This window comes from Buteo buteo, chromosome 1 (genome assembly GCF_964188355.1).
Source record: "Buteo buteo chromosome 1, bButBut1.hap1.1, whole genome shotgun sequence".
In the NCBI taxonomy this organism is placed as follows: Eukaryota; Metazoa; Chordata; class Aves; order Accipitriformes; family Accipitridae; genus Buteo; species Buteo buteo.
The window spans coordinates 40,123,453-40,147,322 of record NC_134171.1 but is presented as its reverse complement, the minus strand read 5'-3'; the positions used below and the strand labels follow the sequence as shown (position 1 = coordinate 40,147,322).

Here is a 23,870-nt window from a genome sequence, read left to right as displayed (position 1 = left end):
TGGATATCTATTTGCTTTATTTTTACCAATGTATATAGTGCACCCACCACCAAGTATTTTTAGGTACACAAAAAAATAGAAATTTAAAAACACATAAAATAATGACTCTAAATGGACAAACTTAACAAATAATAATGAAGAAACTCTTTGTGGTTCAGGTGTGTCAAACAGATTTTAAAAGTATAAATACAATTAAAATTAACAGCACTAAAGCTATTTAGTAAGTGTTAAGCTAAAGCTATACAATCATTTCCCAGAGTATCAGCACACTAATTCAATTCAGCCTTATTAGCACCTTGGTACCAGTTGCTGAATGGCTCCCAATTATTATTATATACCAACACTAGGTGTCAAAGATATATATTTTTTTAAGTAATATGCAAAAGGCTTTTCTTCCGCCCAGCAGTTCTTTAGATAATACGTACAATAAACAGAAAGAAGAAAAAGTACTTGTTATTCAAGTTTCTAAAGGTTAATCACTATGTTATCTATACTGTAAGAAATTCTTCAGTATTGTTGGCAGCTGGAGTTGTGGGACAAGATGCAGTCTAGCTCTTCCTATGTAATTTCGGATACATAGTCGGCAGAGCTGACAAAGAGAAGATGGTGTGGCTGCAAAGAAGAAAGGAGCTTAATTATACAACTATAAAAGCCAGTACTTTGTTTTACAACAAGTCTTGCACAATAATGGGATTTCTAAAAAAAAAAAAAAAAAGTTCACATTTTGCAAATTTGTCCTTTTGCTTCCTTCCTTTTCCTTCATTGCCCTTTTTGTCCTCAAAGATAAAGACTGGGGCTGCTGAAACCTTATTACTAATCAGGGAAATACTCAAAAAACCAAGGTAGGATCAGCAAATAATTTGTGGTTTTAAAATAAAAAAACCTGCTCCCAGAAAATAATTGATATCAACAACTTTAAAAACTGCAGGATTTTTTTATTTTTTTTTTATTCATACAACAGGTGAAATACATGCTACAGCACTACAAGCTGCATTACCAATGCATCACTGCAACAACAATAAACAGGCAAAATACCCCAGGATCCTGGACCATGTTTAGTGGTCTTACTAGCTCATGATAATGCCTTTGTCCCTCTACACCTCCCCACTCCCGCCAAATGGACACATTGCTGTGTTTCTCTGGGCAATAAAACGTCAATAAAACCTCTAAAGAGGTGCTCATGGTTATTGCAATAGTGCCTCTGTTTATTTCCCACCTTTGTCTTGTGGCTTATTTTTACATTGTACATAGGTCAGTCTGAACAAATCCAGTTCCCTTTGGGATATTCTCTCTCTCTCTCTCTCCCCTCCCCCTCCCCCCAGACCTTTAAGAATTTTAAGGGACTCTTGAAAGTGTCAACTCCTACTTCTCAGGTACTTATGATTCAGTAAAGAAAATTTACAAAATGAAATTTATTCTACTTTTTGCCTATAATCAAATAAAGTGCTTTATATGCACTTAAAAATATAGTTTTAAAAATATTGGGACAGCTGCCCAAAACTAAATGTATTTTTAATCTGAAATATTCTGTTTCTTTTTAACAAGGTCTGTAACAGCCAATAAAAATGTAGCTTTAATGTCTAATTGTTTAAACACCCAATAAATATAAGATGATACTTTTTCAGCTTGTATAAATCCTGATGGTGCCTGGTCAACAGGCTCTGGCCTGAGACTAAATATTACTGGGTATTTTTATATTTAGAAAGGAATTTATTGAATGTTAATATATTCATTTCATAAAGCACAATGGTAGCTTCTATGACATGCATTGTTTGGGCTGTTGGGTTCTGGGGGCGGAGGGAAGGGTGGTTCGGTTTTGTTTGGTGGGGTTTTTTTTAAGAACACAAGTTATGGTTGCAAAAACACATGCATAAAACTTACCTTCATGGAGGAGCAGCAGTCTCTCCACTAAACTGCTTGGAGCTGCTAAATCAACAGGCCTCTCAAAATCTGTATTTTTGGCATTTATGTCTGCCCCAAATTCAAGGAGTAAGTTTACGATCTCTGTACTAGAATGCTGGGCAGCAGCATGGAGTGGAGTTTCCAAATGCTTTCCTTTCTGCACATTGGCACCTGGTGGGTAGATACACATAAAAGAGACGTAAGAAGAGACTAATTAAAATTGTCATTGAGTAAAGATGATGTTACAAAACAAACAAAAAAACCCCACTGTCCTAGAATGCCACAGTGAATTTAGCCACTTTATTAAGTTTATTGCATGGCACTATAGCTAATCATATCAATGGGTTTTTTTGAACCCATATGGTTATCCTAGGTTTTAGCACAACCAAAGCACAACTAGATTTTAAAGGAAAATACTTTATAAAAAGAAGGAAAAGAAAAATCAAATTAGGTCATGTGAGCATTATTGTTGCCCTAATTATAAGAAAAGGTATATTTTGTACCTGTTTAAGAAAACTTGCACTACATAAAAATACACTTTCCTTATTTATGTCTTTAAAAAGAATCACTAAACTGAAGTTTAGTAGTTATATTTTTGTAAGTACACTAACTCAAGATGGAATCTAACTTGGACGCTTTATAGTTTTTCATGTGTTGAAGCTGGCAATGGGTTGAAATAGATTCCCATCCAATCCAACCGTTATCAAGGATTTTTCTATAAAGGACTTTATTTTAATTAAGGTGGGGTACACAGTCGAGAAAGCTAATAGGGAAAAAACCCCAAACCATTAATTCTCTCAATCCACAGATTTCTAATTATTACACTTTTGTACTAATAAGGAACTGCTAATTTATTTTAAATTAAAATGGAGTAAATTAATTTGCAATAATGCATTCATATTCAAGAAAAAAATTACCCATACAAGATTTAAACAAAGCTAGCTAGTGTGGAAGAATTTCCCTTACAAGCAAGCTGTTAGTCCCCCTAAAACTGGGTTTGCCTCAACAGTTTTCTAGACTATTCTAATAGAAGAAAACCCCAGACTTCTTAAGAGAGCTTTACTGATCTTGTGAAACCAAAAATTAGCTTGTGTACCAACTTTTCTCCCCAAGTCAACAATTTTTGCCTTTTTAATTCCCATTTGAGTAAAATAATTTATTAATATCACAGGCCTAGCATTTCAATTTGAAGTCTGAATAACTTACTGTTCTCAGTATTAACAATTTGAGAATACTCCCACAGTATCATTCTCTTGCCTATTTTATAGTTTACTGCTTTTCAACTTCTAATATATGCTCATAAACTGATAAAATATGAAAAAATCAGATTGACATAAGTAGTTACTTATATTCTCAATTTACATACCCTTTTCTACTTCAGGGCACCAACAAATGCAGAATATGCCCTTCTGTTACTGTTTTTAATGTATGGTAGTATTTGAATCCCCAAATATGTTAATTACACTTCTGCAGTTCTTAAACATAAAAATCATGACATGGGATAGTTAATCACACAAGGAGACTGACTTAATGAGAAACAATTTAACTGCTTGCTTAAGTTCTAAATAACCTGCAATTAACTAGAAAAACAATGCCGGTGCAATGATGGCAAGTCTATAATTATTCATATATATATTTTCATTCATTGTGCTGCAGGACACAAAAGCCCTGTATGTCATTACCTGTAACATAACAAATTAGCTATGCCGATCGTGTCCCTGGACTTCTGCTGAAACAGAGTGAGCCTCCAACATCTCTTTCCCATTGATAAAATAAATAATGTGAAATTTAGGATCAAATGCCTTTTAACTTACCTCTTCTCTCTGCAACTCAGCCTCTATGCCATGTAAAAAGATAAATCAGAACATGCTGAAGAATGAAAAAGGGTGGGACTACATTGCTAAAATAGTTCTGTTGAAAGGTGAATGATTACTATATAAAATTCCTTTCTCAAACCTGATTTTTTACCTTTGTTTTTCATACAGAAAATGAACATCTACAAAGCTGTAGTAGGTGCTAAAAATTTTGAACATCCATTCTTATTGGCCTTGCTTCCTTTTTCCCCTCATATGCTTTCTATGCCACAAAAAAACGAAAGACATAGTAAGTTGTTATAAGAAAACAAGCATCACAGAATAAACTTAGAAGTAGTGCCCTGCAAACAAGGGTATAGTTTCATTGATTGAGCACAGCTCACTTCAAAGGTGAGTACAGTATGCTTATTTTACAAACTAGTAATATTTTTATTTAAATCATGACATACCTGCATAAAGAAGCTTTCGAATACAATGGATCTGCTGTGAAACACATGCTACATACAGAGGTGTTCCTAAATGAGGAAGATCTTGGTCAACATCTATACCCCAGGATATCAGTACCTCCAGACATTCACTGTGACCTGTCAGTACAAAGCACGACAGAGTTTGCTCGACCTCAGTAAGCTGTCTCATAGACAAAAGCAGACACATTTCTTAACACTATTATTGAGACATTCGTGAACTGCTCCATGTTTGTTCAGTAGGTAATTTCTTACCTCTGCTGGCTGCTTCATGAGTTGGTGATGGAAGACAGGACTCCCACTGAGCTTTGGCACCATACTCTAACAGGAGCTCAGCACATGCCGCACTGCCTCTTGAACATGCATTAAATAAAGGTGTCACTCCATCAATTGTTGTAGCGTTTACCTAGAATATATAAAATCTATTTAAGAAGAGAATTGAAAGAAAGGTACATTTTTAAACAGGATATAGTCAGAAATTGCATTAAAATACAAAAAAATTTACTGGTTAGAATAATGTAGCTTGACTGATCAGTCTCTGTGCTGCTATCTTCCTCTCACCACACCCCTCAGCTGAAATTAGTTCACTTCTATTATTAAGCTATGTTGAATACACCAAAATACACCTGGAACACTAAAAAGCACACATTAGCGTCTGGGCAGTAAATAATTTTCAAAAGTCATTGCACTTAGCTTGTTTCATTGATACAGAAAATCTACACTTTGCGTAGTAATTGCATAATGGGGACCTCCTCTCCGCACCTCTGTCAAGAATGCAAACTCCATATTAAATGTGAGAATTATTTGCCATTTTCTTCTGTGGTTTTAATCTCCAGGCTGGAGTGACATTTCACAGGATGGAGACAAAGCTGTTTTAATACCAACCTCGCCACCTCACTGGTTAACTGAATATTCCCAGTGTGAGAGAATGGGGAGAGAAACTACGAGGGATAATAATAGTGAAGGAAGGAGCACAGGTGTTAGTGGAGGGCTCCTTCTAGGACTCTGGCCTATCCTCTCCCCTCCAAACCCACCAAAACAATTAATAGTACTAAAAAAATTCAGTTAGGAAAATGAAATTTGTTTTTACAGTTTTGTCTATAGCATCTATAATTTTGTATCTTTAGAATCCTTGTGCTAGCTGAAGTGGAGAGGAATTGGTTTTGGAAACTATGTATTTTTTTCTTTTTCTTTTTGTGTAATAATATAGACATACTCTACATGGTTCTCAAAACTGAATTGTAAGGACAATAAATATTACTATCACAAAGATCAGAGATTTGGGAAACTGCATTTGAACTCTGATGCCAGTAGAGATTGTAGTGAAGGTGGTCTGTAAGGTCCCGTTTTTGTTTTGGGACAACAGATAGACAGGCTGTGTCAGGAGTACAGAAAAGAGCCAGGGCTTTTTTGTATTCAGACCAAAGAATCTTAAGAGCACACAGGTGCAGTGTGACAAAAGACATTCTGGAGATTAAAAGAACAGTCTCCTGCAAGCCACTCAAAGCAAGAGGAAACCAGTAAAGGAGAGGGACGCATTCCATATTTCAGAAGAGAAATAACGTAATGAAATTCAGAGAAGAAATAAGGCTGGTAACATATTGCTAGCAGATTCTCTCCAACTCATTACTGTCTCAGTGTCTGCCCATCACTTTCCTTTGCTCGCTTTCAAATGGCAGCTTATTGTAATTCAATGAGATCAATGCAATCAATAAGGTGAGTAGAGAGAAATACCGATTAAAAAAAAAATAAAAATCAAGGAAAATATCTTTCTCGGTTAAACCAAGGTTAGCATTGGACTTTATGTACAAAAAAAAAGCCCCTTACATTTGCTCCTGCTTCAAGAAGGATTCTTGCACATCCTACATGATCTCCCAGGCAGGCTTCATGAAGTGGAGTTACTTGGTCAATTGTTAGTGTGTCTACATTGTACCCCTAAACAAGACATGAATGACATATAAAGATCATACAAAAGCTGTTAAGAGTCATCTCCTCGCACTACTGTTCAAATAAATAGTTTACAATACTCTAAGTAGGCTTAAAACTCTACTTGCAATAAATAAATCTTCAGTGAGCAAAAAAAGAATCTTTCATCTATCAATGTATATAACAATAAATAAGTTGTCAGCTCTCATTTTTTTTTAAAATTAGAAATAGGAATAGGATATAGAGGGTATAAAGAAGATGGAAACAGACTGTTGAGATGCACAGTGATAGGACAAAAGGCAAGACACAAGTCCGGACATGGCGAATTCCAATTAATTATATGGAGAAAAATTTCACTGTGGGGACAGCAAAACCCTGGAGCAGCGGTCCAGAGACATTGGACCATCTCCACTCTCAGTGATCTTTAAAACTCAACAAGGCCCTGAGTCTAAACTGTCCTGTGATTCTGTGGTCTGAAGGTCCAAAATATCTAAAGCCCTGAATCTAAAGCAAGGAAAACACTTCTTGGATTGATAAAATCATCAAGCCCTTAAATTGTTCTGCAGTAGATGTTGTTTGATTCTTAAGAACTAATAATTGCATCTATTGGCTTTCATCAAATGTATTCTATAGTATAATTTTTCAGTACTGTAATAGCTATATGACAATACTGTAATATTAAAATTTAGCAGTTTAGTCTCTCCCTTTGCTATTAACAATTTATTTTTTTAAATCACAACTATGCAAAAAACAGAATCTTTCAGTGATTCTTCCCCTCAACAAGTATCTTCCTGACTAGCTCTATTTACCTGACGGCTTAAAGCAGTGGAACTACATTGACTTATACCATGCAAGAAGGGAAGACTGATGGACATTTAGATAGAGCTTTGGTAAAAATTTGGGGGGGTGGGGGGGAAGTTTTAAAACATACAGAGGAAATATTTCAATATTAACCTTTTTTTTTAAAAAAATTAACTTTTTTTATCATATAAAAAATTCCTAGATGTGTATTGCTCTGAAAAATTAAAGTGGAAAATGCAAAGCAAAGCGTACTAAATCTGCATTAATAATCTATGCTGAGAAATTAAGTAACATTAAAAATGAAAGCAATTTTAAGAACACAGCCTTCACCTGTGACAATAAAGTCTTTAGAGAAAGAAGACGTCCTTGACTGGCTGCCTCATGCAGAGGTGACCGATCTGCCCAAGAACCTATACAATAACAACATTTATTGAGTAAACCATATGAATTAGAAGGATTTCGGAATGTATAGAGCAAAGCAGAAAGTATAACACACACAATGAAGCCAGCTGTCCTATGAAATTAATTTTTCCTCTTTAGAGACTGTATTTCAAATGATCAGTTTCTAAACAATAAAAACTGCTCTATTATTAACTGTAAACATCTCTAATAAATGATTATGTGGTACAGAAAACAAAATATTGATATACTGATTTCAGTAATCTGACTTAATAAAGTCATCAATTACTGTATTTCCCACTTCTATTTTTGCATTGTTCATTAAAAAAAAAACAACTTTTGCAGCTGGCATATAAAAATCTATAGACTTCAACAAATTGATTATTTGAACTCAAACCAGACATAAACCTGCCTGAAAAAGTCCTGAAAAAGCTGATGTATATGAAAACCAATATGGAAATTCTTATGTATGATGAGATTAACCTGCAGCTACTACACAAGTGCAAGGCGAGAAATACAGTGAGAATCACACTAAAAAATTTGCTATAGTAGAAGAAATACGATATTAAGTCTAAGTTCTCATTCGAAAAGGCTATTAGGGCTAAAAATAATTATATATGCTTAATATGAAGGTTTGGCATTTATTTCCGTTTATTTATTGCCCCCCAAAAAGAAAGGGGGGGGGGGGAGGGAGAAACCCAACAACAACCCCACCTTCACACACATACCCTCCCTTAACTCCTAACACAGGTCCCAGAGTCATCCTATGGCTCCTGATGAAGAACCTGCCCTTTCTTCTAGAAGACTGGCCACAGACAGGTCCCTTTTAGGCAGACAGGGCTGCAGGCATAGCTGATACCAATTTATTGTATGAATTTTGCAAATCAAGTTTTGAGAGATTGTGCAAGGAAGAACCATCTTAAAAATATATTATGAATTACCAACATTTATTCCTGTAAGAAGAAAAATCATTGGAACTGTAAAATGCTAATACAATCACTTGTGAGTTATATCAAGCCCCCCAAAATCCCTGAAGAAACACAGAGAATTAGCTAAGTATGATGAATTGCTAACAATGGCAGATGAATCTCCAATGCATAAACGTGTTTGACTTTGTCCGTTGCAATGGACTAGGACTGCCTGCAAAACCAGTTACTGCATTTTAATGACAAGGCAATGAATTTTAAATAAGAAGGCTATTGCCCAATCACTGGCCATCATCAGTCTAAGCTCTAAGGTAACTACTCACTAGAAACAGACCCTGTTTCTGTTTCCTGTTGGACCCCTTCTGTCCACTAGCCAGTTTCAGAAAGTACACTTTTGGTTACAATAAACAATTCCCTCAAATCCTGTAAAGAATGACCAAAAATATTAAGACTGCTCAACCTGAAAAGAAATCAGGGCATAGTTAAAATACATCTGAAATAGTGCACAATATGCAAACTGAGATAAAACCTCCATCTTCCTAGAGGTGTTAGTGAATGAAACTAAAACTTACTCAGATATAAGACTGTATCTTCTCAGAGAACATATAACTACACTGTGAAACTCAGCACTGCTGGATGCTATTGAGATAAAAGAATTAGCAAAACCAAAAGCACAGCTGAGTATTTCAATTATTGTAAGACTACATAAAGCTGATCACATAAGTTAAAAAATATAGGAGATGAAAGCTTTGTAAATCTGATCTTAAAAATGCATGGAGATTTCTATTATGTCAGAGTATCCAATATCTATGAAGCTCCTTGTACTTTTTAATCTGTGGGAGTAGACGGATCATAGGCAAGATGCAGCTTCCAATACTCTTTCAGAATTATTTGCGCCAAGCTCTGATCATCTGTGTGTGCGTGTGTATGTACACACACACATCATTTCCTATACTTTTTACTTTAGGTTTATTAAATGTAATATTTTGCAATTCTTAGTACTAGTCAGAATAACAGCTAAAAAACCCAAACATAAAGTGACTGCTATTTTAAGGGGTATTATACTACAAAAACTGAGCTCAGAAATCTTAGTATGACCTGATTTTGACAAAACCTCAGTATTCTCCCTGTCATCCCAGTAAGCTCAGATATATTTATCCTACTGTAGGTTGGATGTGTGCAATCACTATGAAAATTTTGACCAAAGCTTTCCTTCTGTAGTAGTATCTGAACCAGCACTCGAGTCATCCTAATTCAAATGAATTAGATCCATTAAGTTCTTCTGCTGGCAGCTGCAAAGAATTCCTCAAGAATAACTAAAAGTTGTATTTAGAGGCTGCTTTTGAAATTTTGTCCCCATCTCTACAGATGAGAACTTCTTTCTCTTGACAGTTTATCCTACTCCTAAATTAACAGGAAAAAAAAAGGCACTTAACTATTATATAGAAAAACATCTAAAAATTCTAAATGTCATGAAGTTTTTATGCCCATTAAATACACTCACACTTTGGACATTTTTGTAGACGTGTATAACTCTAAACAGAACAAAGATGCAGGTAGGATCTGAGAGCAACATTTTTTCCACCTTTCTTTCCTTCACCTCCTTCCCTCTTCAATTGCTCAGAAGAGTGTCTGTTAATGTCATTACTCCGGTGACATTTGAGAATCAAAAGATGCCAGATCGCATTGTAAGTTCTGTTTTGCACCTAGACCCACCTTATATCCCTATCTTTGTGTAGAGACATCCAGCAGCTAGCTGTTTCTGCTGAATCAATTAAATTCAAAATGTTTGTATCATCTCTACGAGAAATAAAATCTATAAGCAAAATGCTGCAGAAATATTTTGTGCAAACCAAGTTTGGAAAAAAAACGTTCACATTCCAACTGATTTATCAATAAACATAGTAATTCACCATTAAATGCCACAGGGACAAGAATATGTTCAAAATAAATATGTATCATAAACATTAAAGGTGTCTTAAAATAAATTGTCTAGATTGCTGCCTTCTGCTAATCTACAAACTCGCTATGTTTCTCACTTAGAAAGCATTAACAAGAATATAAACAAGGACATTTTTTCATTCAATATTGTATGTAACAGCAGTATTAGCAAACATGGTCTATTCCAAAACTGTTAATGCATTAATTCCCTACTGATGGTGTATCTGACAGATGCTGAATACAAAGTATCTCTAACTATATTTAGAAGCCACATTAGTTCCAAGTTCTCTGGTGTATAGTTTACCAGGAAGGGCAGCCTACATTGCTTTGTAAACACTAACAAGAAAGAATAAATATATTCACTGTATTAACAGGCAAAGTTAAAAAAAAAGAATTACAAAGTATCATACAATACCTAAATCTCCATCTCCCCATGGCACTTCCAGCCAATTGCAATTACAAATCCTACTCATTTCTTTCAATCTGGAAAATAAAAAAAAATTTAAAAAAAAAAAAAAATCTGTTCTTGCTAGTTGGACCTGTTCTTAATACACTCCAGCTATGTTTGGAAGCAGATCAGCAGCTCACTGTAATATGAACTTTCACCCTGTAAACACAGCTTTGAAGATATAAGCGTATACAAGTTGCCAGTTTCATTTCTTATGCTAAAGGACTGTGGGCCTTTTCTTTCACTTTTCACATTTCTTTTTTTAACATCACAGCTTTCTGAAGTGCCAGCATCTGTGTGTTTGCCTTCCAAGACAGATTAACTGGAATTTCAACACAAGAAAAACTCAGAGTGAAATCGAGAGAACCTTGAGCTGAACAAGAACTGCAGGACAAACTCCTCCTTTTTTATCCTCAAGCAATGAGACACATAGCTTTGTATCCCCAAAAATCAGTATTAGTACACAGATTTGTAAGGGAAGCACTGCCAAATGTTCATGTTATTTTACTACTTACTCATAATATACTTAGAAAAGAAATAAGCAAAGCTATTCTGAACATGTTTCAAATGCTATTTGATCCATATGCTGAACTGTGTTTTTCTTTTAGCAGTTCACTGTTGCCTCAGTTATCTTCTAAACAATTCTTCCGTTGTTAAATTGGGGTTTTAACAACTATTCTCAGCAATGAAAATCCCCCAAAATGGGGATTAGAAATGGATGAAAGTCAGAATTACAAGGTCATTAATGTAATTTCCTTCATGTTTTCCTACAGACTTCACTCCTTTACATCTACCTGCAACTACCTGTGATTCCTGCAGTTATGATCATAGTAGCAAAATACTAAGTAAAAATATTTTCATAAACATCATTAACTACAGTCATCCCATCCTTTTGTTTTTATTTCTAGAAATTTGTGTAGTCTTCAAAAAAAACCAAACCAAACCAAACCAAACCAAAGAAAAAAAACACAGTACAAAAGGTACATTAAAAAGTTGGATTTTCAAAACAGGGAGAATTGGAAATTAATGAAAGTCTTCTCACTGACTTCACTGGGACAAGATTTATGCCAAGGCTCAGCACTTCAGAAAAATACTGCTCTAAGGGTAAATAGATGGTATCCCAGTCCTCAGAAGAAGCAGTATCATCAGAGAAGAACTGAAAATAGAAGCCTGCCACAGTTCATTACTGGGAGATGAGAAAGAATACTATTTGGAAAGTGGTGTAGCTAGTATTTATTCCTCCAAAACTAACAAATGCTATGTATTAAGCTCATCACTGTTACCTTTTATTCCTTAAGATGTATTTTGAGTGTTTCAGTTTGTGGAAACTGAAGCAACAGACAGGATCAATAACTATAACAGAAAACCTCTGTAACATTATAGTCCCAAGATGAATGGACTCACTTCACTCCAGTTGTTAAAACTGCCTGATATTTTGTATATGTAGTTAAGTTCTAACAGATTTTTACTGTGGTACTATAAAATTATCGATTTGGCTAAAGCGGTTGCAGGATAGAGAAGTGTGGCAACTATTTAATTGATATTTGACGTTAAAAACTATTGAAAAGAATCTTAAGTCAAGGAATTAAAAGTTAAAAGCATCTATGGTGCTTAAATACTATGATTGGATATGACCAGCAAAACAGAAGCCACTGCTTTTCAACAAACGAAATTGCAACAATCAGAACTGAAGAATCCCAAAAGAATCAGAATTTAGGCTAGAGATGATTAAAATATGTCTGAGAGAAGATGCAGTTCAAGTGGCATTTAAATATTTCATTTCAATACTTCAAATAATCTTTGTTTTCATTTGACTGAGAATTATATAACAATATATAAATATATACACATAAATATATAAACATAGCCACACAAAAAATGAAAGCTTGTTTGGTTCAAACCAATATTCTTTCCAGTGTTTATCATCATGTAGACTTTCAAAATTTGGGGATTTCTTTCCAAATGCAAATGCCAACAATTTCCTACTTGCGAAAACCATACAAAACAAATCTATTTTCCCCCAGTTCTGTTTATGATGCACCCACATTACATAAGCACGCATTAGTTTTGCCATTCCACTGTTGTATTCAATGAATGAGTTAGCATTCAAATTATTTTGTGTCTTCATATCTAGTACGATCTCTTGCTCTTTAAGACATGCTACTCAAACTACAAACTGACTATAACACTGTTAATTTTATATTGCCTTTTTCATGGTATTCTCCAATAACAAAAGAATACTTCAAAACCCTTGCTGAATCTATCTTCCTAACATCATCCATTCATACTATTTTATAACTAAGGAACCAAAAGACAGAGTTTTAATGCTTAAATTGCAAAACCAATCTAATAGCTTATTTTTTTCCAGAGTACTTAAGCATTAGAGTGTACACTGAAAGCATAGTTTAATTACGGTTATGAGAGCTTTGAGCTTCTGAAATTTCAGCCTTAGATAATAATAACCATGATCAGTCAAGAAACTTTTAGGTTAGATGATTGGTCTTCAAACACACAGGTGCCACAGCAAAGACAAGAATAGAATTTGCTTTTAGGGACATTAAAACGTTAACCCTTTTTTCCTACCATTCACTACATGCCTTCTAACCTTTGCAACATACAGGAAAATATAGGGTGTATTTTTTCTGAATATAAACCTAATGCCTTCTCAGAACGTCATCCATCTTGCACATCAAGGAAGCAGGGGCTTTGTGGAAAAGTACAGCACGTGACTGTGTTGTCAAATGCTGGGCTGTAATGCATTATAGGGTCAAATCAGCATGGCACAGGCAGTGTTACTTTTAACAATTCCTGAAGTTTGATTGCTTTGGCATTGCAATTTAACCTACTTTTCACACAGAAACATGAGCCGCTAAACTGCATTAAAAATCCTAAACAGAACCACAACAGCAATATCCAAACATAGCTCGCTTGGTTCCCAACAGGAGCAACATTACGCTGCGTGAAGGCAATGGTAATGACGATAGCAGCAGCAGTTGCTGCTGCTGGCTCTGTGCCGGGCCTTGCACACACGGGAAGAAGTGTGTCAGGCCCCTTCTCCCGTCACACGAAAGCAGAGCAAGAACTTCCCCGTCCATTGCTCATGCAGAGTTTGCTTTTTCCATCTTCTTGAAAGATCAACAACTGGCTGGATATTTTTCTAGCTGGAAGTAGCTTGCAAACTCTGTGTGTCACAGTTGCAGCACCAAGGTGTAAAATCACATCAACCTCTGAATTCAGTAACCCGTTAGACCCACATCAGATGTGATTTGAGTACGTGGAGCAGCTGGCAGTACTCTTAGGCTGTTATTATTCCCTTGGACAAGTCACTAAAACAAAGCAAGGGTTTTTCAGCGGCCTTCCCAACTAGGACGTGACAGAAAAGGCATACGGACATTCTGAGCTGAGTTCAGACTCTGGAGGACTTCTGCCTGGAATAATTTTGCTCCTCAAATGCAGTCTCAGCCTTAATCCAGACTGCAAGCAATTTTCCCCAAGCTGTGCTCAGAATTCTCAGTATTTTCCCAGCCTGCCAGAGAGTGGATGCAGCACACGGCCTAATCCCTAGCCTTAAAAGCAGTACCCAGCTGGGCAGCAAAGCTGGGCCTAGTGTGCTGATTTTTGCTACATCCAGGAGATTTTGGTAAAATAGGCTGGCTGTGGACCCTCGAGCCAGTAGGCTGAAGACCTTTTCCTAGTCTGACCCTATTCTTTCACCCTTCTACCAAATCTTATCATGACATATTCCACCCATCCACCCACCCTCTGCATCACTTTTAGTGCATTTTCCAATCTGCATATTCAATTACATACTGCATTGCAGTATGACTTTCTCTTCCCTTGCTCTGCAAGAGTGCCTGAAGAACAAAGTCAGGTTTGGATACCTCCATGGATGGGAACTGAGAGGAAGAAAAGAGCCTCCTTCAGATTTGATATTAGATATACCTGTTATTCAAGTGAACTGCAACAACCAGAAGCCTCAACTGCAACAGAAGTCTCTCGGTACTTCAAGATGTCCATCAATGAATATATATGCCCAGTTTGGCAATCATAAAGAGGCTGTAAGTAGCTGGACCCTGTTAAGATGGATTCTTCAGAAAAGTTTACTTTCCATATTTTAATGTGACTTTGAAAATGTCAAACTTGACTAACTGTGGCTATTTCTTTATAAGAATGCCAAAAGAGCCTAATCCTGAACCATATCAAGGAGGGGCTAGTGCTAACACTGATAAACTTTTGTAAAATTTCTCTTCAGTCTGAGGGAGAATGTCCTAGTTTTTTGGGAACTACTGACCTAACACTAGCTGAAATGTTCATAAATAAAAATTACTATCAATCAGGAAATCTTAGCCCAAACAGTGAACAATATGAGGGTAAAAGATACACTGCATATTAAAACGGATGAATAAATATAACCTTACAGTACCATTGCATTCAAACAGTTATTTGGGAAGCTACGGTAACTGTTGCTTAAATTCTCAAATATTGCTTAATTCTAAAACTGGCAGTACTGGCAATTAGCAAAGGTTTTTTAAGAATAACTGATTCCTATAACATATAGCTATGTTTTACACGGTAAATTCATGATTATTTTTATGCACAATATACTCAATCTCTCTTTCCTGTCTCCTGCATTCCTTGACTATTTTAACATCTCCAGTTTTTAATTTGATAACATATTATCATGAATTTCAAGTCTGATTTCCTTATTTTCTTTTTTGTTTCACTCTAAGCCCTACATATGGTCAGTATTAATTGGAATTGAAATGATCGCTCTTGTAAAAAATTCCTATTAGACTCTCACAATTATTCAAAGCTCCCTTTTACACACTTGTATTATGAAAAAAATAAGGAAAATATGGCACAGACAACAGCAATCCTAAACACTTCTTTTATAATAGAGTTTGTTCCTCATTGCTGAAAATGTCAGTAGCCAGCAACTTAAATACCTCCCAAGTACTTCGCTATGCAAACCTTTACAATTATATCTTTGTCTTTAGTATCTTAGTACAGGACAATATTTCTGTCACCTGTAGTTCTTCCATTGCCTCCTATTTCAGCTACCTATAAACTTCTCTTTACATATAAAGTTATATGTAAAGTTTACTCCTCCCCCTCCTTCCATTCCCCTGTTCCCTGTTGTAAACAATTAGCCTTCGGTATCCAGTTACCTTGTGACAGGACAGCAAAAGTCAGGGTAAGTCAAGCCTTAAACACTTGCATAAAACAAATAGGGCAGATAAACAAGAAAAGGTATTTTAGATCAGCTGATAAGAGTGCAGAAGGAACAAAAATAGCCTCAACACCCTTGTGTTAACCCATGCAAGACAATAAAGTGCCACTAACATAAGCATGCATTTATATTACAGCTAGGACAAAAAAAAAAAAACCAAAACCAAAACCAAAAACCAGTTTAGAGCTAGAACATCATAAATTGGGTCAGCTCAGCATATTTCAGTACGCAGTTTCTGAAATGGCTGCTATACTAACCTTGGCTGGTCAGAATACCCCAGCTAGCTTTTCGTTTCGCAGGACACTCCCCTATACTTTCTAGTCGTCTTTTGGGGAGATTCTGGCTCCTCTGAACAGCAGTGTTTGTTGTCATTATTTGTTTCTTGAGGAAAGCCTGTCTGTCATTGGTGCAGGTACTCTGGTCTGACGAACATCCACAAATGGATTTCTACTACCTTTTTTCCTCCTTTCGCTTTTTCACAAAGGATCTTGCTGTACTTACTGTAGAATGGCTACAACACTGAAATCCATTCAGTAACATTTACTAGCTTGGACTAGTGAGTACATAGTGGGGGAAGGGAAAGACTGCTCTAGCATTTTCTATTTTTAAAACAGAGAAAGAATCAGCTTAGCTACAGCATGAGTCTTAACTATTTACATGATTTAAATGGAAAGGTGTTAATTTTTTAATCATTTAACCAAAAAAGAAACAGATTCTTAAAGCATAAGTATTCAATGCTTTGTTGCTTGAATAACAAACAACCTAAACCAGAAAAACTAAAACTGTTTTATCAGAATGGCAATTCTTTTAATAATAGAAACAATAATTATTACTGCATCAGGCTTTACTCATATGTAACTTGCAGTTAAGATGGATTTTGGAATTCAGAAGGATCCAAGAAACTAGGAAGCACTTCTGGTTTTTTGTCATTTGTTGGGCTTTTTTGTTTGTTTTGTTTTGTTTTTTTAAATAGGAGACAAGGTATCCTAAAGATGCCAACTAGAAACTACATCCTGAATAAATAAAAATATGGTTTGACTACAAAAAAAAAATATTTCACTGGTCATTTTGAAAGTCTGATCCCATTATGAAAGTAAGGCTGTAGTTTTGTTGGAAGAAGCACAAGTCAGTATTTTTTAAAAATAATAACAAAAACACAGGCAACCAACTAGGTTTTTTTGTTTGTTACTACGTATCACACTGATACTATACAACAGAAATCTGCAGGGAGAAGCAATTCATGATAAAATTCCATCATGGATAAAGAGGACAGTGACTCCTCTGTACTAATAACACGTTAAGATGCTGCCTTTACCTCCCCACCACTTCCTTCTAGTATTTCCTCACTATCCTCTTCTACTGATACAAAAACTAGACATTTGTAAACTTTTTAAAAGGAAATTAATATTACTCGGTTTCATTAATACTACTCCTTTCAGGTACCTGACAAAAATTAATCCCCAAGATGTTGAAATAATACATAGGTATTTAATGAAATTTTCTATATTCCTCTTGTTTTTCTTTAAGAGAAAATCAGAGACAAGATTATTGTTAGGTAGGTGAAGAAGAAGAAGAAGGAGCAGCTGCAAACTTCACCTTGAAATTACAGCACATGAGAACTGCCCTACTGGAATAGCGCTACGCTCTTTACAGAACAAAAGCAGGTCAGCTACTGTTATTCTAGCAGGAGAGAACAAAACTGCACTCTCCCGGATGTTATGCTGTTTCAGAAAGTCATTTTCCTCAGGTTTTGACTCACTGAATGAACCAGAATATCTCACAGACTGATATAAACACTTCTACACATCCAGCAATCAGACTCTGCAAGTAAGTCCTGAACAGAGCTTTCACAAAAGGGCTCACTATAAAAGGGCACTTTATAAATATATCACTTTAATACTAGAATTACTTATTAAATTGTAGTGTTTGCTTCAAGTAAATGGATACAGGAAGATGAATTAACAGGAAAGCTTACTAAGGATGTGTATACATGTGCCTGTGTCAGGAAGACATCAGCACTATTCTCCGGGTGAAAAATAACCAATGACAATTTCTGTACTTGCCATGGCTCTGAGGCTCATCTCAGTTTTACACTTCCTTTCCATTTGGAATGGAATCCCAGGACTTTCAGGAGAAGGTGGTGAGGACCAGGATCAAGCAGAGCATCTGGCACGGCAGGGCAGGGATTGACAATGGGCCGGGAAGACAAGACCTACATGTTTTTGTAGGAGTTTTGTGGGTGCGGTTGTCAGCTGAGAATGAAGCTGGGTCCTTCTAGAAGAGCGGTGCAAACCTGGAAGTAGTTCATACAACTTGCTTTCCACAGATACTCCAGCCCCCATTCTCTCTCACTAGTCTCACAGGTGTGAACTGCAGGAGCAAGGAAACCAGCAGATACAGGGACGGCTGCCATGGCTTCAAAGAGGAAGGCCCCCAGGGGAGTCAGCAGCACCTGCTCACTCTCACCCAGAGAACTGAATAGGAAGCAATGAGCTACCAATGGAGTTAAGACTACCCCCAAAATCTGCTACTTTCAAGGCAAGGGTACTAGGAAAAGTATCTCTATTCCACAGACACTTCCCACTCATTAAGCTACTTTGAACACTGTGGAGGACATCAGAATGCAATGTATAAAAATAAGCACTACCTTTTTTCATGTTTTAAAGAAAGCAAATCCTATCCCTATCCCATTCAGGACTGTAGAAGCAACTTTTCTCTAAATTCTGCTGGCACAACCATTCATCCTCTGGGCAAAAGCCATTAAAATGTCCTATTAAAACAGTACATAAATAAAAGTTAAAAAAAAAAAAAAAAGTGAAAGCTAGACCAACATCCATAATCAACTGGAAATGTATTAAAAATATACTTGAGATGTTGATATAAAGAGGGGATGAACATACAGTTGAAACTGTGGAGTAGGACTGAAGAACTCCCTATTTCACTTCCACCTGTGACATGGAATTGCTATGTGAACTTCCTCAAGTCAGACATCCATGCACTGGGTTACATTAGCTACAAAATAAAAATCAGTATCTCTCAACTTCATTAGATAATAAAACTATTAATATTTGAAACTACTTAGGCTTGGTACTCAGATTGTGTTCTTCAGATTTTTCTTTATAGAAGACACCCAAACACTTCCAAAATCCGCCAGAAAACCTGTAACAGAAATCTAAGTAGACATCCAGTATGTAGAAAATACAGTAGGCCATTACCTTCCTTGCCTTAGAATACAAGCAATTAGGCACAGTATTTAGATTATGGTTACGCATGGAAGCAATGCAGCTACCTGCAAAAAAGCAGCCAGAGGACAGACACCACAGTCTGAGAGTAAGGAAACTGGAGGATCTTACTGATGAGTTTGGAATTCTGACTTAATTTAGCAGACAAGCTTTAAATAAACCACTATTTTGCATTTCACTAATAATTAGTTCTATTCAACTTTTATAACCCAGCGGAAGAACTGTTAAAGGAAACTTTCAAGTGATTTTCTTCACAATCTTTTTTTATCCAGATTTTTATAAAAAGAAATGTCAGTACATTTGCAACATTTCTATGTCAGCAAATGGCTCTGACTTTACAGGGGCAGCAGTTCTTTACAGGTGGGAATAAAAATGGAAAGAAATTTTGTTCCTCCCTTTCAATGCGGAACTCATTCTATTCTGAAGACTGTTCTTAAGGCAATGAAGATGCAATTGTGATCACACACACACACACAAAAAATGTGTTAATGAAAACAATGACAGAAAAAAAATCCCACACCTTTCAACCCATGATGCAGCCCAATGCAATACAGTCCAAACTCCAATAACAACAATTAATCTTAGGAAAAATTGGACAAAATGGCACTATTTTCCAATGTCACAGATCAGCGTTTTGTGTGCAACCCTCCTCAAGCTAGCCAACCGATGAGCCACCTGGCTTCCCAAAGTGTTCTGTACTTTCACTCTACTTTTATGACCAGGATTATTATGGGGTCACAGTGACTGCACAGAACCTGCCACACTAAATTCTGGAACAGGACTAGAAACTGCCTTGCCCTGCTGATGTGATCCACAGACTACAACCATGAAGCTGAAATGATAGATAGGCTCCCTGGATCTCAGTGCCAGTACCCCAAGAGTTGCCTGTCATTTGACATTGCCAGAAATGAACCAGCAGAGATCTTGAACATTCCTCCCTGTAAGAGGAGCCAAGACGAAGCGAGTTTTAGAAAGAATTGCAGAAACGCGGTTACCGACAAAAACATATCACCCTAAAAGGCCACAGTGGCCACTGTCACATCCTGTAGTGCCGGCTCAATGCCAAGGAACATAAATGCACCATAAAAGTACAGTGATAAAGCTCTAACAGCAGAACAGGGAAAGGACTGGAACAACTTTTTTTTTTTTTTTTTTTCTTAAAACGGATTCTTGCATCAAGCCATCCTTCATGGCCAACACAATGATATTATAAATCATTAGCAGTCAACCAGAAGCTTAGGCATTACCCAGGTGTCACCAAACAGTCCTCTGTCTTCCGCATCTTGACAAATGCCAGCAGATAGGCAGGTAATACTTAAATGGTCATTAAAGCATAAAATGACATTTCTCTATGCAACTGTAAGTTCTAAAAAAGCCTACTGCATATTCATACAGTATCATCACTGTCTCTTAGCTGGAGATCCAAATTATTATTATTATTAAGGTAGCAACAGCACGGATGGCTAGTAATTTTCCTACCTCTTCCCCTGAGATTTTTACAGTTGTTAGGCTTTGTATCCTTGGATGCTGGGAATCAGAACGGAAGGTTGAGAAGATTTAGAATTCTGATATGATAAAGGCTCTGTCTCAGCCCCCACAGAAGTAATGTGAGCAATGATACGTTTACTATATTTCTTGGCTTGTGGATTTGCAGCGTGTACCTGTCAGACCTCTTCACGCAGGAAGGCAGTGGTAACACAGAATATTTGCTAATGTGGGCTAAAGTAAAACAAATCACAGCAGTCATGCTAATTAGTTAACTGATTACCCAAATCAGTTACCAAGCAGGCCTGGGCTTCAGATACTGACAGAGAAGACACAAGGCATGAGACCAGTAGTCGGCATGGGAGTGGTATAGAGCACCACAGGGTGAATCTTCAGCAAATTACCGTGAGAGAACAGCCATAGAGAGATCATATCTATTGCCAGAAAGACTCTAGACATAGCAAAGAGAAACATCCACTAGTGCAACAGATGCAGCATGCCATAATGGATTTATGACCAACCAGCCAGCACTGCTGCAATCATGACTAGAGCTCAATACTTAGGCATGTAATGCATTCCCCCAAAGCCATCATCATCTAACCCTGGCAGAAGTTCACTCGCTGCCTGCCTGCATTGCAAATGTTTGAGAACATCCCCTACAAGGGAGGAGTGTGAATAGCAGAACCCTGGCCATAACAAGTCTATGGCCTAGCGAAGGAACATCACCTTCACGGAACTATGCTATTTTGGTCTTTCCCTGTTGCCTTATGCCCCACTGCTGCAAAAAAGACCACTGCAGATGGTATCTTTGAGCTTGCCCCAATCCAGTACCGGAGTTTCCCAACAGCTTTTCTTTCACAACAGTTGTCTTCAAGGCCTTGCAGGCAGATCGCTCCAGGATTATCTTTCAGTCTTATTGCTATGCACCTTTAAAAACCCAGGTTTTAAGCCACACCAGAGTTCATAACATCTCATTTCGTACTTGTTTGTAGTTCAAAAGCTTATTATTCATTTCATCCAGAAAAATAAAGAAATCAATTGATGAAGGGGATTTCCATGTGAGTTAACTTAAGAGCGTGCACATCAGGCCAATAGGACCTAGGTTAGTGACAAGTTAAGGTCCATCTTCAGAAAAGACACTTTTCAAGGAGGCACACAAATGATACTGACATAAAGTACAGTTTGTGGCAATGCTGTTTTCAAGGAGGTCCTGACATAGAAAAACAGACAGGAGTTAAAAAAAAAAAAAAACACAAAGGAATCCACATGATAAGATCTCTCAGTTCCTTTCAGAGAAGCAAGCATGCAAACAGGCTCCAGCAGATATACTCACTAGAAGTTTCTATAGCCTCAGAGAATTTCTTTAAGGTGAGAGAAGAGTCAATGCTTGCCAACAGATATGCTTGGGTTTTGTTGCTGCTAATAGGTCAGGGCTTTGGCCACGCCAGTCTAGTTAGTAACTCTCACCAAAATCCCTTTAAGATAGATTGTGCTCTTCAGAGTAGAATGGTTCTGGTATCTTGCTGGTATGTGGTGTCATTTGCTTCATTCTAAGCAAGTGTCTTCCTGAGATTTATTTTGAAGTATGACTCTTTGGCAGTTATTTGGCATGCTAGGCAAAGTTATTCAGCATATAAGAGAAGGTTATGAGCTCCACCAAAACCAGCTCCCTTTTGAACTTTCAAAAAAGAACATTCACACTATCTTAAGCATTTTTATACCATTAGCTTACGTGCTGCATATGAAAAGCAAATGCTAAATGTGGTGTGTTACACCAAGTGGTATGGTGAATAGGTATGCCACACAATATTCCTGTCATTACTAAATGAATCTCTATTGTATCCAGGAAGCTAGCAGAGGTCTTATATGGCTTTTATTAATAGAACTGTGATCTCTGTGGAATGCAAGTTGACAAAATGCCTCGTGCCTATCTTCCCTACCTAACAACTGTTGCTGAGTGACATTATCCATTGCAACTTGCTAGAATAAAATAATAGGAAAACTTTGCTCTAATAATTCACTACAGTTCAAAATGCAATCAAAATGTAAACAGCAGATCTCTAACAGTGAAACATAGCATTATTTCCTATTTATGAATTATATTTAATGGACTGGTTTCTTAGGTCCACCCAAGCAGTGTGCAGTGTACAAGAAAAAGAAGGAAACAGAAGGCTTCATACAATTTACTAGCCTCATAATCCTGAAAGGAGATGGGGACTCCAGTCTTGAACTACCACAATCCCATGGATGGCTTAATTTAGGGTAACTAGGAATAACTAGTGTACTGAGCATTCCTATCATGCCTGGCCAAGGCAGATACAGCAAAGATGGGTAGCTTAGAACTTGCGATGTTCATTTAAGAGTAGCCTTTTTTTTTTTTAAACTTAGAAGACATCAGGGCATACTCCTGCCTCTAGTTCTGCAAAACTGGTATATTTTGAGAAGCTATACTCAAATACTACAAATACAAATTCTGCTTTCAAGTAACTTTCAAATATTACTTTAAAATAGTATAGTTATGCAAAAAGTGATATTCTATGAAAATTTTTGCAAAGAGAGTTTACATAATTTAAAAAATAGATTATTAAAGAAAAAGAATTTTATGTTTTCAGAACTACTTAGCTTGTGCATCAGACCCCAGGTATCTGTGTAAGTACATAACTAGATGTTTGTCGTTTATGCTATATTAACCTCTGCAAAATGACTCTTTCATAAGAAAGTTTCTCTATATCACTTTCTGCTTGCAGCTAAAAGCATTTTGACAGTTACTGAGTATAAGGTTTAATATTGATAAAACAGACTCCTTTTGCCTGATAAAAAGTTTATAAATGGGAACTATACCTCCTTCTATAAAATTATCTGTATTATCAAAGTATGGACTCTTCCATACCAACCAAGCTCTTACCAGTATTTGTCAGCAGAGTTACATCTTGCAGACCCAAAACACCTGACAATGAATGAACTCTGAAGATTTGATACACACTTATACTTTGAAATCACTTCATACCACAGCGCTACCACTACATCCTAAAGCAATTGAACTACAAAACTCAGCTGAAGCTCCAACTCAGCACTTGTATATACAGAGCACTTTCCATGATATGACCAGCTAGTTGGTATAGTAGGAAGAATCTAAAGGTTGCTTTGATCCTCTGGTTTGTATCCAGCAACAGCTGTACAAAAGGCTGAATTATTAACTCTTCACGGGTGTGGAAATACAATGAGTGAAGAAATCTTAATGTGCAGATCACTGTCACTGCAGATAGCCTGCTAAGGAACTAATTTTACCCAA

General features: G+C 36.6%; 1 protein-coding gene across 4 annotated transcripts in view; it reads right to left on the bottom strand.

Annotated features, from left to right (window-relative positions):
• Positions 1–23,870, bottom strand: part of ASB5 (ankyrin repeat and SOCS box containing 5) — a 29,741-nt gene continuing 5,871 nt past the window's right edge. Inside the window, exons 1-8 of one of the 4 annotated variants that reach the window (XM_075028194.1) lie at positions 16,109–16,378; positions 10,589–10,656; positions 7,238–7,317; positions 6,008–6,115; positions 4,436–4,586; positions 4,166–4,300; positions 1,882–2,073; positions 1–612 (exon numbers count right to left, since the gene is read on the bottom strand). In XM_075028194.1, coding sequence (XP_074884295.1) covers positions 485–612; positions 1,882–2,073; positions 4,166–4,300; positions 4,436–4,586; positions 6,008–6,115; positions 7,238–7,317; positions 10,589–10,646 — 852 coding nt within the window. In that variant the 5' untranslated portion in view covers positions 10,647–10,656; positions 16,109–16,378 and the 3' untranslated portion in view covers positions 1–484. Of the gene's footprint in view, positions 613–1,881; positions 2,074–4,165; positions 4,301–4,435; positions 4,587–6,007; positions 6,116–7,237; positions 7,318–10,588; positions 10,657–15,648; positions 15,658–16,108; positions 16,386–23,870 lie in introns of those variants that run through there. The other 3 variants (XM_075028203.1, XM_075028184.1, XM_075028173.1) reach the window with 3 other exon arrangements.